Here is a 19,570-nt window from a genome sequence, read left to right as displayed (position 1 = left end):
CGGGAAGAAATCCCACTTGGTCATGGTGAATAATCTTCTTAATATATTGTTGGATCCTATTGGCTAGTATCTTGTTGAGAATTTTTGCATCTGTGTTCATCAGGGATATTTGGTGGGGTCTTTGTCTGGTTTTGGAATTAAGGTGATGCTGGCCTCATAGAATGAGTTTGGAAGTACTCCATCTCTTTCTTTCCAAACAGCTTTAGTAGAATAGGTATGGTTTCTTCTTTAAACATTTGATAAAATTCCTCTAGGAAGCCATCTGGCCCTGGACTTTTGTGTCTTGGGAGGTTTTTGATGACTGCTTCAATTTCCTCCCTAGTTATCAGCCTGTTCAGGTTTTCTATTTCCTCCTGTTCCAGTTTTGGTAGTTTGTGGTTTTCAAGAAATGTGTCCGTTTCTTCTAGATTGCCTAATTTATTAGTGTATAGCTGCTCATAATAAGGTTTTAAAATCGTTTGTATTTCCTTGGTATTGGTGGTGATCTCTCCTTTCTCATGATTTTATTAATTTGAGTCTTCTCTCTCTTCTTTTTAATAAGGCTGGCTAATGGTTTATCTCTCTTATTAATTCTTTCAAAGAACCAACTCCTGGTTTTGTTGATGTATTCCACATTTCTTCTGGTCTCGATTTCCTTGAGTTCTGCTCTGAATCTTTATTAATTCTCTTCTTCTGCTGGGTGTAGAATCTATTTGCTGTTTTTTTCTCCAGCTCCTTTAGGTGCAAGGTTAGCTTTTGTATTTGAGTTGTTTCCAGTTTTTGGATGAATGCTTGTATTGTGATGTATTTCCTCCTCAGGATGGCTTTTGCTGTATCCCAAAGATTTTGAACGGTTGTATCTTCATTTTTATTAGTTTTCATGAATCTTTTTAATTCTTCTCTAATTTCCTGGTTGACTATTTCATCTTTTAGCAGGATGGTCCTCAACCTCCACGTGTTTGAAATCCTTCCAAACTTCTTGTGATTTAGGTCAAAATTCAAAGCATTATGGTCTGTAAATATGCAGGGTACAATGCCAGTCTTTTGGTATCGGTTAAGACCTGATTTGTGACCCAGTATGTGGTCTATTCTGGTGAAAGTTCCATGTGCACTTGAGAAGAATGTGTATTCATTTGCGTTTGGACGTAAAGTTCTGTAAATATCTGTGAAATCCATCTGGTCCAGTTTGTCAGTTAAAGCTCTTGTTTCTTTGGAGATGTTGTGTTTAGAAGATCTGTCAATTGTAGAAAGTGCTATGTTCAGGTCACCAAGAATAAGTGTATTATTATCTAAGTATGTCTTTGGTTATTAATTGATATACTTGGCAGCTCCCACATTTAGGGCATAAATATTCATGATTGTTAGGTCCTCTTGTTGGATAGATCCTTTAAGTATGATATAGTGTCCCTCTTCATCTCTTACTACAGTCTTTGGGATAAACTTTAATTTATATAAGGATGGCTACCCCTGCTTTCTTTTGAGGACCATTTGAATGGTAAATGGTTCTCCAACCTTTTATTTTCAGGCTGTAGGTGTCCTTACGTCTAAAATGAGTGTCTTGTAGACAGCAAATAGATGGGTCTTGCTTTTTTATCCAGTCTGAAACCCTGTGCCTTTTGATGAGGTCATTAAGCCCATTCATGTTGTTACTATTGAAAGAATTTATGAATTTAGTGTCATCATGATACCTATTCAGTCCCTGTTTTTGTGGATTGTTTCTTTGGACTTCCTCTTTCTTTTACAGAGTCCCCCTTAATATTTCTTGCAGAGCTGGTTTGGTGGTCACATATTCTTTCAGTTTCTGCCTATGTTGGATGCTCTTTATCTCTCCTTCTGTTCTGAATGAGAGCCTTGCTGGATAAAGTATTCTTCGCTGCATGTTCTTCTCATTTAGGACCCTAAATATATTCTGCCAGCCCTTTCTGGCCTGCCAGGTCTTTGTGGAGAGGTCTGCTGTTAACGTAATACTTCTCCCCTTAAAGGTTAGGGATTTCTTGTCTCTTGCTGCTTTAAGGATCTTCTCTTTATCTTTGGAATTTGCAAGTTTCACTATTAAATGTCAGGTGTTGAGCGGTTTTTATTGATTTTAGGGGGGTCTGTCTATCTCCTGGATCTGAATGCCTGTTTCCCTTCCCAAGTTAGGGAAGTTCTCAGCTATGATTTGTTCAAATACACTTTCTGGTCCTCTGTCTCTTTCGGTGCCCTCTGGAACCCCAATTAAACGTAGATTTTTACTTTGAGGCTGTCACTTATTTCCCTTAACTTATCCTTGTGATCTTTTCATTGTCTCTTTTTTCCTTAGCTTCCTTCCTTGCCATCAACTTGTCTTCTATGTCACTCAGTCATTCTTCTACTTCGTTAATCCTCATTGCTAGGACCTCCAGTTTGGATTACAGCTCTTTTAATTGATGTTTAATTTCGCCTGATTAGATCTAAATTCTGCAGTCCTGAAGTCTCTTGAATCCTTTATGCTTTTTTCTAGAGCCACCAGTAGCTTTATAATTGTGCTTCTGAATTGGCTTTCTGACATTTAATTGTAATCCGAATTTTGTAAGTCTGAGGGAGAGAGTACTGTTTCTGATTCTTTCTTTTGTGGTGCGTTATTCCTTCTAGTCATTTTGCTCAATGCAGATTGGCCAAAAACAAGTTGTACTGGAAAAAGGAGAAAGAGATAAAAAAGGGGGAGGGAGGTTGACAAACAGAAAACAAAAAATAAGAGGGAGTATCCTCTGATTCTATATACTGTAAATCCCTCGACTTCCCCTGGAACTTTCCAGGGCTGCTTGGTCAATAACTTGCTTTTTTCCCTTGTCCTTCTAGCTGGCCTTCTGTGGGAGGGGCCTGCTGTGGTGATTCTCAGGTTGTGCACCTGGGGGGAGCTGCCCCGTCCCCTGCCAGGTGCATGGCTCAGTGGGAGCTGTTTATCCTGTGATGCCCCTGCTCAGTCCCAGGTACAAGGTGACACCAGTAGAAACAACAACAGTGGCGGCGACCAGCTCTCCGGAGTCAGCACCTGCAGTAACTACCGCAGCTCCCAGTCCGCAGGGGCCTGGATGCTCCAGGAGTAGGGGGCACTGATCTGTACAGCTCGGGGCCACCCGGCAGCAGGAGGGTCCTTGCTGCCCTATGTCCTCTCGGCCTCCTCCTGTCCAGGGGGAGCGCTGGATGTTGGATTGTGTCCCCCGGCACCCTTGGGTCCACGGCCTGCACTGCTGGAATCATGCTCCAGGGACTGTGCAGCCTCCTCCCCACGGAGCCACTACCTGAGCCACCCCACCTGAGCTGCTCCCGGGGGCCACGCCGAGCTTGCACTCCAGCCGTTTAGGGAGCTTGGCCCGTGGTGTGCAGCACGCTTTCCCGCGCAGTTCCTCTGTTAGTGCCCCTGGGAGCCTGAGGGCATCCCTACCTCCTGTAATCCTGCCCGAGTTCCCTGGGGGTGCCTTTCCATCCGGGAAGATTGGTGTTTCTGCTTCTCCTGGCCTGGGGTTTCCTGCCCTCAGGGCGCTCGCTGCCCGGCCTTTGCCCGGCTCCTTGCAGGGCCCCTACCCCTGTGATGCTTTTTTATTTCTTTATTTTTTTCCTGTCTTCCTACCTTGATGGAAGCGTGAACTCTTCACACTGTAGCATTCCAGCTGTTCTCTCTTTAAATCTCAGGCTGAATTCGTAGGTTTTCAGGGTGATATGAAAGTTATCTAGGTAAGAAAAAAAAGAAAAAAAGAAAGTTATCTAGGTAAGTTGGTGGGGATAGGTGACTTGGGGACCCTACTCTTCTGCCATCTTGCCCCCCCTCTCTACTATTTTCTTTATAAAGTGATTTTGAGTATTTTTTTGTTTGGTGTGTATGTGTGTGTGTGTGTGTGTGTGTGTGCGCGTGCTTGTGCAGGCAATACTGTATTCATACAAAACGTTATATGTACTAATAAAGCTATTTTACCACTTAAAGTAAATTGAAAGTGAAATATTACCAAATTATTTAGGTTCCTTTACTCTCCCCATTTATAATTTAGTGTTCTTTGTTTTTTAAAAGATTTTATTTATTTAAGAGAGAGAGAGAGCATGACCAGGGAGTGGGGAGGCGTTAGAGGAAGAGGGAGAAGCAGACTCCTGGGAGCCTGATGTGGGACTCCATCCTGGGACCCTGGGATCCTAAGGCAGATGCTTGACCAACTGAGCCACCCAGGCATCCTATAATTTAATTTTCTTAAGTATTACCTCTGTACACATTGAAAACCATATCAAATAGGGATATTTTGATTTTAGCAGTCTAAATTAATTTTAAAAACTCAAGAGGAGAAGAGTGGTCTGTTTAATTTATCCATGTATTTGTTTTATTGCTTTTCTTCATTTCCTGGTAATAATCTTTTATCAGCATTTTTTTTAAGACTTTATTTATTTATTCATGGCAGACACAGAGAGAGGCATTGACACAAGCAGAGGGAGAACCAGGCTCCATGCAGGGAGCCCGATGTGGGACTTAATCCCGGGTCTCTAGGATCACACCCTGGGCCGAAGGCGGCGCTAAACCACTGGGCCACCGGGGCTGCCCAATCTTTTATCAACATTGATGTTAATATAGTTGCTCCAGCTTTCTTTACATTAGTGTTAAGAATGCTAACTCTTTTTCCAACTTTTTAACCTATTATTTTATATTAGGCAGCATTTACATGTGACTTAAATTTCAATTTCTGCCTTTTATTTGGGGTGTTTGGATCAGTTACATAACTTTAATTATTGCTGTTTGTTCCTGGCTTTTTTATTTCTATCTTACTTCAAATTGAGTATTTTGCATGTAATTCTATTTTATAGCTTTGTTGGCTTACTAGTTGTTACTCTTGTTCTACTGAGAATTTTAGGAATCAAAGTATGTGTCTTTAATTTGTCATAGTCTATCTCAAGTACTATTATACCACCTGACATAGAATATTAGTATATCACAACAGCATTATACATGCCATTTTTCCTGTCTTGATCTTTTGTTGTTACACATTTTACATTGATATTTATTAAATATTGAACTGTATTCTGGTTTTCCTTTTTTTTTTTTTTTTTAAGATTTTATTTATTTATTCATGATAGACAGAGAGAGAGAGGCAGAGACACAGGCAGAGGGAGAAGCAGGCTCCATGCCAGGAGCCTGACACGGGACTCGATCGCCGGACTCCAGGATCGCGCCCTGGGCCAAAGGCAGGCACCAAACCGCTGAGCCACCCAGGGATCCCTCTGGTTTTCCTTTAAACAAGATTCCTTTCCTCTAGTTAATTGATACGTCATTACCTTATGTATTTACCCTTTCTTTCTTTTTGGTGAGAGTATTTTTAAGTTTTACTTGCTTAGCAGATACGCATTATACACTAATATTAGTGACTAGATCCTCAGACTTTACTCATCTCATACCTGAGAGTTTTTGTTCTTTTATAACCTCTCCCTTTTTCCTGCACTCCCCAGTTTCTGTCAACCAATATTTGTAGCTTTTTACATTTTCTCTCTCTTTCTTCTAGAACTACACTTTTGTGAGGTATTTTCCTTTAGTCCATCATGTCGTTTATACCCATTTTGATATTTTCTGTTCCTTTTCTTTTTTTTTGTTTTTATTTCTTATGGGTAAGTTCTTTGAATATATGTCTTTGTATTCCCTAATTCTTGTTAGCTATGCCACGTCTGGTCTTCTGCTTTTACATTGAGTGTATTAGGGGTTCTGGCCTCACCCGTAATTGTTTATATCTGATACTGGGAAATGATGTCCCTCTAGAGCTAGCCTGTATTTTGGGAGACTAGGGATGCCTAATCTCCAGAGTGTTGTTAATGGTGCCAACAAGAGGTTCTTTTGTCATAATACATGGAAATAAGATTGTCTTTGCTGTAATTCCTATATTCTTCAGAGAATATTTTTATAAGTTTTGAAGCAGTAAACAATTTTGAAGGACAGCAGGATATATATTCTTTAGACAGTAGATATTTATTTGGTCTTGTTTGCTGAAAGAGTTTATGATTTAGTAGGATGGGCCCTAGAATGTGGATTTCTTGAGTTTTTTGCTGCTGCTGATAACACAGCTGGTCTGGGGAATACATTTTGAGAACCACTGGATTAGATGATATCTTGACATTGGGCTGTGATTCTTTTACCTTGATTAGGGGTGTTGTTTAGCGTGGGAATCATTTTATTAGCTCTTAATAAAAGTCCTGTAACAATTTCCTTTGGTGCCTAAGTTAGGTAGCTTTTTTAAATTCACTGCATTAATGTTTTATTTTAGTGATCATTCAGGATATGTTCGTCCAGTACCGGTGCCACGCAGTTTAAATAGTGATATTTCCTATTTTGGTGTTGGGGGCAAACAAGCTGTTTTCTTTGTTGGACAATCAGCCAGAGTAAGTAAAAACATTTCTTATAAATGAAAGTTGATTAAAAATATTTTGAGGTTGATTCTGTTTAAATGTGTTAACCAGCTTAACTTTTAGTTAGGAATTTTTAAAAGTACTTTTAAATATTTAACAGATGATAAGCAAACCTGCAGATTCCCAAGATGTTCATGAACTTGTACTTTCTAAAGAAGATTTTGAGAAGAAGGAGAAAAATAAAGAGGCAATATATAGTGGCTATATCAGAAACAGAAAGGTATGATACATTTTTAACTTATTATAAAGTTGTTAGGTTGGACATAGAGATTTTTTTTTTCAATTTCTATCTGAGATACTTAAACTATTGCTTTAAAAACTCAAAGTATGGCATTTTCAAATTACGTTAATTTTCATTCTTTTTCCTTTAGTCATGTGAATAGCAAAACTGACTATTTACATGCTTTTTCAGGCTGAAAATCTTCAGACAGCAACTTATTTCATAAATCTAGCTTCCTGGAAATTGCTCATAAGATTGTAAACTTTTTTCCTTCACTGAGATTGAATTTTAAAATCTTTTTTGGTCTAACAATTTCAAATTAGAATAGTAAGTGTTTATAGGATAATGGGCTTTTAGGAAATCAGAGCTCCAGAGAAATGAATAATTTCTGTTAGAAATTTGCATTCAGATTCTAATATCAATGAGCAGAATGTTAACAAATTAGTGTCGTGGTGGTGAGTATATTATATTTATTATTTTATTCAACTTTTCTCACTTGAAACATTTTAGAATTTTTTTTAAATCTTTAAAAAAATTTATTTTTAAATAGGCTCAATGCCCAATGTGTGGGACTTGAATTGATGACACTGAGATTAAGAGTCATGTGCTGTACTTACTGAGCCAGCCAAGAGCCCCTAAAGTCTTTATTTATTTTAAAGTAATTTTTAATTTTGTAAATTCTTTTCTGGTTCTAAAACAAATTATAAAAATGTACGGGAAACTTAAGTAAATGTATAGGAAACTTAAATAAAAATTATCTCATTCTGGGAAGATATATCTAATTGACTAGTAGAAATTCTAGTCTAATTTTTCTATTATTTGTTTACAGGGGTTTTTTGTATTCTTTTTAATTCCAATGTTAACATTACAGTGTTACATGTTAGTTTCAGGTGTACAATATAGGGATTCAGCAATTCCATATATTACTCGGTGTTCAAAGTTAAGCATACACTTAACCTGAAACTGACATAACATTATGTGTTAATGTTAACTACATTGGAATTAAAACCTCCTTATTGGCATCTTAAGTTGCGGGGGGGCGGGAGTATCTACTCTTAATCTCCTTCATATACTTACTTTTTAAAAATATATATTTTCATTTTGAGTCCACATTTTCTAACATTTTGAATATTTCTTCATTTTGTAAAATATTTTCATGTACAGACACTTAATAGCTTCATAGTACTTTGTACTCTATTGAGCATTTAACTTATTTAAAGGATTTTGTTCTAATTATGAAGGCACTGCTATGAATGTCTTTGCATAGCATTTTGCACAAATTATTTTTTTCTTTATACAGATTATAGAATTTTAATAGTGTGACAATGAATTTGAACTTTTTAAATGTTCATGGTGTAGATTACAAATTGCTTTTGAAAAGGTTAAACCCAAATCAGATATATTTCCCAAAACAGTATATGGAAGTGCCTATCTGTTAATTTCCTTATTTTTAAAGAGTGGAGTGGAGAGGAAGGCAGCAAATGCCAGCAATTAGGTGAAAATAATACCTTTTCTTTATAATTGGGTGAATTTTTTTCGTGATTACAAGCCACTTTTATTTTCTATATAACTTAACATTCTCCTCTGTACAGGAGAGTTCTTCATTTAGCTCATCCCACTTTTTCTTTTTTTAAATGTGTTGCATTTATTACACAATTTACTTATATTTACATACTATTCCATCTTTTTCATCTTATGGTACCATCACAAAGCTCTATTTGTAGAAATATTTGTCATGTTAAAACTGGTGAAAAATACGAATTGAGAATTTAAGTCATTTTAAAAACTTTATATGTATGATAAAATTTGGATAGAACTAATTAATGTCTCTCTTAGGTCATCATTTCTGCCATATTTTTCCCGTGATTTGTGGTTAATTTGTCTTTTTTTTTAACATTTTATTTATTTATTCATGAGAGACACAGAGGGCAGGGGGCAGAAACACAGGCAGAGGGAGAAGCAGGCTCCATACATGGGACTCGATCCCGGGTCTCTAGGATCAGGCCCTGGGCTGAAGGCAGCGCTAAACCGCTGAGCCACCTGGGCTGCCCTAATTTGTCTTAAGAAACATATCATGGGTCCTAATAGGCCCCAGGTCCTTTTCTTTTTCTGACCAGTCTTTTTCAGCCTACTTTTTGGTTTCTCCAACTCTTATACACAGTCTTATGTATAGAGTTGGTGGCTCTTGATTTACAACCAGGAGTTTTTCTTTTTCTAGGCTGTAATATTTTTGCTTATATATATTCTTTTTTCTAGAGTGTAATATGTATGCATATATATATATACATATATATAGATATATATAGGAACTACTTAATACCAGTAGTTTTCAAATCTGTATTTCTTGTCAAGACTTTTAAGATTGAGACACTGAATCAGGCTGGACTCCATTGAGGAATGGAGGAATGAGGAAATAAATCATTTTCGACACTTCAAACAGAAAAGAATTTAATAAAGGGAATTAGATGCTTGCATAATTGTTAGAAGGGTAGGAATGAACTCTTGGCTCAACCTCATTGAAGGATATTGGTAGACTCCAAATTCACCTTCAAGGGATGCTGCAGCATCTGCTATAATCACATAGGTGGAGGACCACCACTGGATCAGGAATTTAGAAACACTGCCTTATCTGTGATCCAGGAGTTGGAAAGGCCTTGCTGGCACAGTTGATCCAACACCAAAATACAGACCTGGCTATATAACTGGTGCTGTATCTGGCTAACACTTCAAGCCAGAACCTGGATACTGGTCGTTCAAGTACCTTGCATGATGACAAAACATTCAAGAAATCTCATCAGATGGCCTTTGTCTCATTTTCCTCTTCTAAATCTTTGGCTTGGGATCCCTGGGTGGCGCAGCGGTTTGGCGCCTGCCTTTGGCCCAGGGCGCGATCCTGGAGACCCGGGATCGAATCCCACATCAGGCTCCCGGTGCATGGAGCCTGCTTCTCCCTCCGCCTGTGTCTCTGCCTCTCTCTCTCTCTCTCACTGTGTGCCTATCATAAATAAATAAAAATTTAAAAAAAAAAAATCTTTGGCTTCTACATCTATTTGGTGAAACCTATTTTGCATTCAGAACCTAAAGTGTAAGAGACCCTGAAAAGTAGACATTTGGCTTTCCATTCTCTGCCCCCAAGGAAGGAACAATAAAAGGGGGATGAATGGGTGCTGAATACCACATGATCATATATGGTACATTCATTTCCAGTTTCAGTTAGATGCCTTTCCCAGATGTTCCATAAATAACTCACTTTTGGTACATCTGAAATAAAATATTATCTACAGACCTTTCCTGTTCTTTGTTCTTCTCCACTTTTCTACCAACTACCTTTGTGCAATTAACAGCATCCTCTGGCCAAGTAGTTAGTAATTGTAATCCTTGTTAATCATTCACCATTCAATTCTGTCTTTTAAAATAGTTTTTTTTTTTTTTTAAATCTATCCTCTCTTCCATCCGTTTTCACTGTTTGATTCAGCCTTTCCAAACTCACTTTTTATCATGTATTTATCATCTACTTTAAACTACCTTGTTTGCCTTATACTCAAATCCTGCATGTTCTCATTGGGCTAGAATGTTCTAGTCATGTGCTAGGTAAATGTCACTCCTTTGTTAACTCTGTTGCTCTTGGTATATATCTTTAAAATGGCACATTGTTTTGTAATCATTTTTTTCTCATTTATCAGATGGCATTTGTCAGGAGTAAGGGCACAGCTTCTATCTTCCTTGTGCCCATGTTGAGTCATAGGATTTAGAAGGTGCTTGATAAATATTTAGTGAGCATGTATTACTAGTAAACTCACTCATCCACTAGCTCTCAAAGTGTATAAAATGTATACTGTATACATATATATCTTAGCTGTAATATTAGTGCATAGGAATGCGTTGGAATGGTTTTGAAAGGTTTGTTTTTATTTTTAAGAAAGTGATAATATATGCTTATTTAGAAATCAACCAGTTTTCTAGATAAAATAGTTAGATGTGTATCCTTAAAATCTTTTATATATGTAGTGACATACATAATGTTTATATGCATATAATTTAAACACATGAAGGCAGTAAAAATTGAGACGTTTATAATTCATATCCTCCCTACTTATTCCCCCTTCCCAAGTCCCTTCTCTAGCAAGTTATCAGTAATCTCTAAAAGTGGACTAGGGCCCAGGATTATTTCATTCTCTTTTAAATGCAGTCCCTTTGGGCTAAGCCAGCTGGGTTCAGGCTACATCTCAGTTTTCTTGGATATCAAGGGCTCAGCATTTATTTGCCCTGACCAAGTTAAGTAGTATCCCAGGCAAGGACTCACTCCATGCTAGGGTAAGTGTCCTCAGTTTTTTTCAGCATCTTTAAACTCAGTATTTTTTTTTCTTTTATGATTCTAAAATTGATTTGGCATTGTGGTATTAGGGTACTTATGTATATATGCCAGTTTAGCAGTCTGTTAAAAGTATCCTGTTCTCACAGTATTTCACATACTCAGCTGATTTGTCTTGGGCCATTTTCTTTCAAAAGCTTTTGAAGCCTGTTTATGGAACTAACCGAATCATATTAAAAATTAATGTAAATGTTATTTGTATATTACAATTAATTGTTTCTAATCTGTTGTATTTATATTCACTCCCCTAGGCATCTGATTCTGTTCACATTACAAATGATGATGAAAGATTTCTACATCATCTTATCGTAGAGGAGAAGGAAAAAGATAGCTTTACTGCTGTGGTTATCACAGGAGTACAACCAGAACACATACAGTACTTGAAAAATTATTTCCTTCTTTGGACAAGACAGTTAGCGTAAGTAATTATTTGATACAGGACATGTTGCTAAGTTCCCTTTTTAAGACAGAAAATATTATAAATACATCGAAACCTCTTGGCTGTATACTGTGCTTCTGTTAGAAGCTTCTGTTTATTTCCTTCCCTTCAGTACAATAACCAGGATTCTGAAGTTGGCATTAAAACAGTTTTCTATTCTGTAAATATTTATTGATCACCTATAGTGTATTGGTCATTATTTCAGGGGCAGGCTTTTAAGACCTATCATAAAGTTTAAAATAAATTTATCAAATTCGGCTCCACCACTTTCATATTCCCCTTTTGTGCTTCTTCATAGCATGTATCATAATCTTCCATACCATGTATTTTCATTTTTCTGTCTGCTTTTCTCTATTGAAATGTCTTTTTTTATGCACTGCTATTAACTAGTGTCTCCTATTAAAAGTAGTAAATGCTCCATAAATGTTAATCAGGTGACTGCATGAAGTCTAGTACAATAAAAAAAATGCAAATGTGTCTGTAGGACATTTTAATAGTACTAAAAATAAATCTTTGTGTATTTATTCCAGGAAAACTTTTAGGGAGTGTAACATATTCCGTTAGACCAAATTATCAAAATATTTAGTGGTTCTTAGTTTATTTCCTGTGGTTATATTGCAAAGACCATTTATGGAATTGTTTCAGTAATTTGCATTAGTCCAAATTACTGAGTCTTGCCAAAATGGGTACATCTGCATGAAATTTACTTTTTTTTTTTTTTTTTAAGATTTTATTTTTAAGTATAATCTCGGTACCCATTGTGGGACTCCAGCTCACAACCCCAGGACCAAGAGTTGCATGCTACACCAACTGAGCCAGGTGCCCCCCCCAAATTTAAATTATTTATTATTTAAATAAATTATTATTTAAATTTAAATTATTAATTATTTAAATTATATAAATGTATACTAACAGTTTGAAATTTTTTCTTTTACGGGAAAATTATTTTAGAAGTACCTTTTCTCTTGCTGAATATTGATGTTTGTTGACTCTCTAACCCAAGAATTTAATTTTTTTTAAAGATATTATTTATTTGAGAGAGAGAAATGAGTGGAGGGAGAGACAGAGGGAGAAGCAGACTCCCTACTGAGCAGGGAACCCAATGTGGGACTTTATTCTAGGACTCTGGGATCATGACTGAAGGCAGACACTTAAACAACTAAGACACCCAAGCAGCCATGTAACCCAAGAATTTTAAATAGGACTTCGGAATTTTTATTCTCTAAGTCCATATTTCATTAGCTATTTTGTAATTATTTCTTTTAACCAAAGAAACCGAGTGTACATAACACCAAACAGAATAACATATTACTTTAACCATATTTTGAAACCTGTTAAAGCTAATTATAGCACTCTTTCTCTCTTTCTGAATGTATTGTTGTAAACTTACTGTTGATTATGATGTTAACACTTTTGAAATGCATTAAGAAAGATCTGAAGATTTTCAGTCATTTGCTTTTATCTCATTTTTTTTAGAGTAGCTAGTATAGTTTTTAAAAATTCATATGAAGGAATATTGCAAATTCCCGTTTGAAGAGTAACCACAAACATAATGTTTTAGCCATGAATAATCTCATTAAAATATCTTTTAAAACTTAAAATGGCAAGAGTTCTGAATTGGTGATTTTTGAAGGAATAGTGTTGAATTTATTAGTTTTGTTTGGGAATGTTGAAGTCAAATTGTATTGATGCTGTCAGAGAGGAAGAAGGAGAATTATAGAATGATATTCTCATATTGAGATAATTTAAAGATATCTAATCCTACATTCTCCCTGATAGTTAAGTCCTTTCTAGAACATTCCTGACAAGTAGAATTAGAGTCTGTTGCCTTCTGGTTTTCAATTTTATGATAAACTATACTTCTGGGAGATACAAGCTATATAGGCTTTTGATGTTGGAAAGACCTGGGTTGTAGTCTGCCTCTCTCAAACTCTATAAAGTATATAAACCTCTTGCACTCCAATTTCTGTATGTGTAAAAATGAGGTATAATAATACCTGTATCTCTGGATTGTTTTTACTATTAAATGGAATACTATATTTAAGAATGCTTAGTATAGGGGCACCTGGATGGCTCAGTTGGTTAAGCATCCTCCTTTTGATTTCGGCTCAGGCTATGAGATCAAACCTCATGTCAGCTCAGAGTGAAGCCTACTTGAGATTCTCCCTCTCCTCTCCTCTCCTCCTCTTCATGTCAGCCACCCTGCCCCCCCGCCCCGAAAAGAAAAAATCCTTGGTATAGTGCTTAACACCTACTTAAGTAAGTAATAGTTGTACACATTTTTTTTATAGATCATTATATGAACTGTAATCTTATGAATTAAATTGAATTAAAAGTTTAAAGCTGTATTTCTATATTTTAGGCATATTTATCATTACTATATTCATGGCCCAAAAGGAAATGAAAAACATACATCAAAAGAAGTTGGACCTTTCAACAACATTGATATTGAAGTAAGATAAAATTCTTTCTTAAAATATTACAGATTATTACATATCTATTCCACTTTCAAGTCACTCTGGATAAGAAAAAACAGTCCATAACTAGACAATCCTTCTCTCCCTGTGGTTCTCCAAAGTACTTTGGCAATTTGATATTTAAGTAAAGAAATCGTTACTAGAAGTATATGGTTTTTGAACCTTTATTTACTATAGTATTTGATTCCACTTTTTTCCCTGGCTTCTAAAGAGATATGAATTGTTGCTGAACATCATGTCTCAAAGTAGAGAGAAAAAGGGATGTAAATGTTTCTTTTTGTTCATTGAAGTCTTAGAGTGATGAAGTAAGATTTAGAAGCACAGAACATTTGAATATTGAGGTCTCAATATCCTTGCCCACAGATTGGAAAGAATTTCACATTCAAATCATTGTCCTACTTCCTACCTCTAAGCAAGAAGCCTTAAATGTACTCTGAGTTATCTGTTCTTCAGCTCTGCTTTGCTCTTTCTTTGTTTACGTTCTGTTTTTTTAATAGTATATTATATTCCTTATTGAGATGCTACTTAGTTATTTAACCCATATATAAATATGTGTATATTTAATTAAGCTATATAATTACTTGTACAAATACAAGTTTTTGCCTTTTCTGTTGTTGGATCATAATTGGGAACAAAAGTAAAGTCACCATAGAATTTAATTATTTTTGTTTTATTTTTATTTTAGATTTCTATGTTTGAAAAGGGGAAGGCACCTAAGATTGTCAACCTAAGGGAAATAGAAGATGACATGCAGACGTTGTATATAAACACAGCAGCTGATAGTTTTGAGTTCAAGGCTCATGTTGAAGGAGATGGTGTAGTGGAAGGGATTATTCGATATCACCCTTTCTTATATGATAGAGAAACTTACCCTGATGATCCATGCTTTCCATCAAGTATGTTAATCTGTTATCTTAGCTACAAAATGTAAAGTTGTGATTTATTAGTCGGGCTGTTAAGGCTAGATAAATAATAAAACTTTTTTCCTTAGGCATCTCTTAAGTATTTATAAATTTTGTAATTCTTGATTTTTGTGTGAATTCACTTCCAGATGAATAAAGCACTGGCTTTAAAGAATATTACATATTCTTTACTCATGGATTTCTTACTGAACTTCTAGCTATGGACCGCATATTTAATCCTTTATATATCCCCATATTGTCTTCCCATTATCTTTGTAGACACTTGTAAAGAAGCTTAAACTTTATGTAATTGTATCAGTTTTTTCTGTATGCTTTCTGATTTTGTTTTGCTGTGGAAAGACCTCTTATACTTAAGATTATAAAAAGATCCTGTAGTTTTATTTTTTAATCGTTTTATGTTTAAATCTTTAATGTACTTATAATCTCCTTTTTTATGTGTACAATGAGGTAGGGCTTTGACTTAATGTTTTGCATGTGAGTGTTTGGTTTCCTAGGACCAATTACTGAAAGTTGCTATTTTTTAAATAGTTTGAAATATTATTTTCATAATTACATTAAATTCCCCTAAGTACATAGATTTGGATTCTTTACTATTAAGGTATTGATCTATTTTATATTTACATACATGAGTAATGATACTCTTGTAGCTTTATACCATGTATTAATACCTGTTGGGTAGGAAACTCACTATTCTTCTTTGAGAAAATTCTTAATCTGCTTTTCTGGATAAATTTTGGAATCACTTTATACATTCACTTTTAAAAAATCTTAGTGGAATTACTGAAATTGCATTGAATTCATAGGTTAACAGTAATAAAAATTCCTCATTCAGAATACTTAGTATATTTTTAGTCTTGTGAGTTTTAGAACCAGATTACCTAATTTAAGTTCCTTCTTTGCCACTTTCTATTGTGTAAACTTTGACAAATTACTTCTTCTCTCCATTTCTTTATCTGTGAAATGAGAGGTAATCTCTTTTCTTGGAGAGGTATTATGTTAAATAAGAAACTGGGACAAATCCTTAGAATAGTGTCAAGCTTTATTGAGTAAGTGCTCATTTCATGTTATTACTCAGTGGCTCTATATCCTTTCATTTTGCTGACCTCTTTTTAACTTATTTGTAATTTTTGTATGCTGTAGGCAAAAAGATAAAGTTCTTCAAAAGATATCTTAAAGTAAGAATCAAATAAATTGAGTGCTCTAGAAGGGTTCTCTAAAAGCAAAGTAATTTGGTTTAATAGAAAAGAACTTCTTCTTTTTCTTTAAAAGAAAAGAACTTTTTTTTTTTTTTTGAGGGGCAAGAAGGGCTTATTTTAGATGAGTGCCTTAATGCCAAAATAACTAAGATGTTACTGTATTAGGATCATAGGGTTTGATCTTAGTTTGCTTGGGTATATGAAAATGTCTTGGTAAGAAGCCTAAAAATGTTATATACAGTTATGCTAATTATGTGTTTGATGCTTTGTAATATGTTACAATTGTAGCTGTGTATCACCTAAATCTGATCTTTGAAAATTTAGTAGTTCATTTAAAGTAAAATTAAATTTAGTATTATTAATTTGTTCAAATGAGATAACTGCTACTAGACACTGTAGATTTCCCAGGTGATTTTTATGTGAACATATTGATTCTGACAAAATTGTGGAACTTATATTTGAGATACAGGATTCAAACTCCTATATTTGTAGGGAAGAGGGTTCTGCTATAGAGCATAATATATATGACCCTTTTACTGTATAAATAGATTTTAAAGATTATAGGCTCAGTAGCTAACACAGATAAGCATATAAGTAACTAAATATTGACCTAAATCAGGAATACCACCGGTACTGTGGAACCACTTTGGAAATCTGCATTTCTGAGGGCAAATGAAGAGTCACTAAGTTTTATAAAAAGCAGTGTAAGAGATCTTAAGAGTTTTTGTTAAAATTTCTCTGAAGCAACTTTAATATTTCACTTGAAGTTGGTTACTCAGTGTTAAAAATCACATAATTTTTATAGCAATAAACAGTTTGTTCCACTGATGCTTTTTCTTTAGAATTAAAAGATGAAGATGATGATGATGATTGTTTCATACTTGAGAAAGCTGCAAGAGGGAAAAGGCCTATTTTTGAATGTTTTTGGAATGGACGGCTAATACCATATACATCTGTTGAAGAGTAAGTTTTGATTTTTGCTGAAATTACATGCTTTATAAACCTAATTATTTTACTAATTATAATATTAATATTTTGTTCTGTTCAAGCTTTGACTGGTGTACTCCTCCAAAGAAGAGAGGGCTTGCACCAATTGAATGTTACAATAGAATATCTGGTGCATTATTCACCAATGACAAATTCCAGGTCAGCACAAATAAACTGACTTTTATGGATCTTGAGCTAAAGTTGAAAGATAAGAACACCCTTTTTACAAGGATTTTAAATGGACAGGTATGATTTTAAATATCAATTTTGAATATTGGTATGTTCTATTTTAAGTAAAATGAAAGTCACAAATATAGATTTGTACTAATAATTCACATGCTTTTTATTAAAACAGAAGAGTGTGTGTGTGTGAGAGCATTTATGTGTTGACATTACCCCGAAATTTCAACCTGATTAGACTGTGTTTGGGTAAAATTTACAGATGTTCATTTAGATCTTAGTATCAAGACCTTGACAGTGAATAGAAGCCATAGAAACATGTCAATTTAATGAAAGCATATGAGAACAATATTATATACTACAAGAGCTGTATGTTGAAGTACAGTATAAAATTTGGTAGACTTAATTTTTTTAATGATTAAGATACTGGTTTTTGAACTGCAAATTAGAAAAATTTAAAGTGAAATTTTTAATTTTCATTTGGAAATGATATATTATGGAGTTAGGTTGTAGGAAGAAATGAACTTATTTAACTATATGTGTTACCTGTGTTATGAAAGCCTATAGTGTGGAGATTTCTACCTTACCTATTCTCTTAAAGACAAGCATTAAACAGCTTATGCTTGAGTATTAATCTCTCTATACTATCTCCCAACAAAGCGAGGAACAATAAACAATAACACATTTTCTTACATATTATTAGAAAACACTTAGGGGCACCTGGGTTGCTCTGTGGTTTAGTGTCTGCCTTTGGCTCACGTCGTCATTCTGGGGTCCTGGGATCCAGTCCCACACAGGGCTCCCTGCAGGGAGTCTGCTCTCCCTCTGCCAATGTCTCTGCCTCTCTCTGTGTCTCTCATGAATAAATAAATAAAATCTTAATAAAAACCACTTTTCATTTCATGTTTTAACTTTTTTGAATAGGTAATATGTATATATGATACATAAAGGAAAAATGTGTTTTTATAGCAGTGTTTCTCAACTTTTTTTTCATTATCATCTTCATAAGGAGCTTTTTTAGCCCTTTCCTCCCCTAATTATTCTCCCCCAATGATATTTTTCACACTATACTGTATATATGTTTACTATATATATGTGTATCTGTGATTGATAAATGGAAAGAGATTTTTATCTCCTTGTTGAGAATGTGCATGGTTCACAGTGAGGAATTTTCTGCTCACCTCTTTCCCATGGCCAGCTAGTTCTCTTTCTTCTAGACAGCCAATGTTCATCATTCGTGGTGTACTCTAGGATTTATACAAGGGAAGGAAAGCTTTGTTGTTGGTAGTGACCACTGAGACCTCGGTTTCAAAGATGATAGCAGAGATTTTCTTTCTTAGCAATGCTTCTGTTAAAACTCTATGGGAGAAAGCTCCAGCAAAATGTTTTAGTTTTTTATTTTTCTGAGGGTAGCGTATGTGGAAAGAAAAAAAGGAATGAATGATAAGTGTCTGTGGTTATATTTGTTTACTAGTAGCTGTGTTTCATAGAGCATTAAAGACCTTTTTTTTTTTTTAACAGGAGCAGCGAATGAAAATTGACAGAGAATTTGCTTTATGGTTAAAGGACTGTCATGAAAAATATGACAAACAAATAAAATTTACATCTTTTAAAGGAGTAATTACACGTCCTGATCTTCCTTCTAAAAAGCAGGGCCCCTGGGCAACATACTCAGCAATAGAATGGGATGGAAAAATATACAAAGCAGGACAGTTGGTAGGTTTAACTTATTTCTAGATTCAGTTTTTAAATAGAATTTGAAACTAAGATGTATCAGAATTTAACAACAAAATAATGCAAGTTTTTGGCTCTTCAGGAGCCAGGAAAGAATGAAAAGGTCAAACTCATTTTAATTACATAATTTAACATGGCAATTTTTAAAAACCTATTTGTTCCCCGAAATCTCAATTAGCAAGGTTTTTATTTTTTTCTTGGTACCAAACTTTACTCAAACGCAGACTCTTAATTTTTTTATGTGATATAAAATAATATTAGGGAAAATGAAGAGATTTAGGAGAGGTCTTTTGTCCTTAGGGATATTATAGTTTAAAATCAGAAACAACCCAAACATAAATAATAGTAGATGAAAGGGAATAAGTGCTATGGAAAGAGAGGATGAATACTTCTTTGGCAGTCTGGAAGGAGAGGGTGAGGATTTACTGACTTTGGATGGGCCTGGGAGAAGAGCAAATCATGAAATTCTTTGGGCAAGAAGTGGCATTTGTATGGACCTTGAAAGAGGTAGAGGCTTGAGTGTACAGATATTACAAGGGTCAGATGATGTTCATTTACTCTGTAAATTCAAATCATCATATATTTAAAGCTTTGGAATTGGATGTGATCACTAGAGAAGTAGTGTGTAGCTGGAGCCTGGCTTTTCCAACATATGGGGGGGCTACAATGA

The 19,570-nt window shown here is 35.0% G+C and overlaps 1 protein-coding gene across 3 annotated transcripts in view; it reads left to right on the top strand.

Moving 5' to 3' along the window:
- SMCHD1 (structural maintenance of chromosomes flexible hinge domain containing 1) overlaps positions 1-19,570 on the top strand; it is a 214,730-nt gene that overhangs the window by 26,579 nt on the left and 168,581 nt on the right. For all 3 annotated transcript variants that reach the window (XM_041746908.1, XM_041746916.1, XM_041746923.1), the window contains 8 exons: positions 6,231-6,345; positions 6,473-6,592; positions 11,216-11,382; positions 13,766-13,856; positions 14,566-14,776; positions 16,842-16,962; positions 17,049-17,232; positions 18,688-18,882. In XM_041746908.1, the coding sequence (XP_041602842.1) occupies positions 6,231-6,345; positions 6,473-6,592; positions 11,216-11,382; positions 13,766-13,856; positions 14,566-14,776; positions 16,842-16,962; positions 17,049-17,232; positions 18,688-18,882 (1,204 nt within the window). The remainder of the gene's footprint in view (positions 1-6,230; positions 6,346-6,472; positions 6,593-11,215; positions 11,383-13,765; positions 13,857-14,565; positions 14,777-16,841; positions 16,963-17,048; positions 17,233-18,687; positions 18,883-19,570) is intronic.

Source organism: Vulpes lagopus, chromosome 1 (assembly GCF_018345385.1).
Source record: "Vulpes lagopus strain Blue_001 chromosome 1, ASM1834538v1, whole genome shotgun sequence".
Taxonomy (NCBI): Eukaryota; Metazoa; Chordata; class Mammalia; order Carnivora; family Canidae; genus Vulpes; species Vulpes lagopus.
The sequence above is the reverse complement of the archived record's forward strand: the minus strand, read 5'-3'. Positions and strand labels throughout refer to the sequence as shown.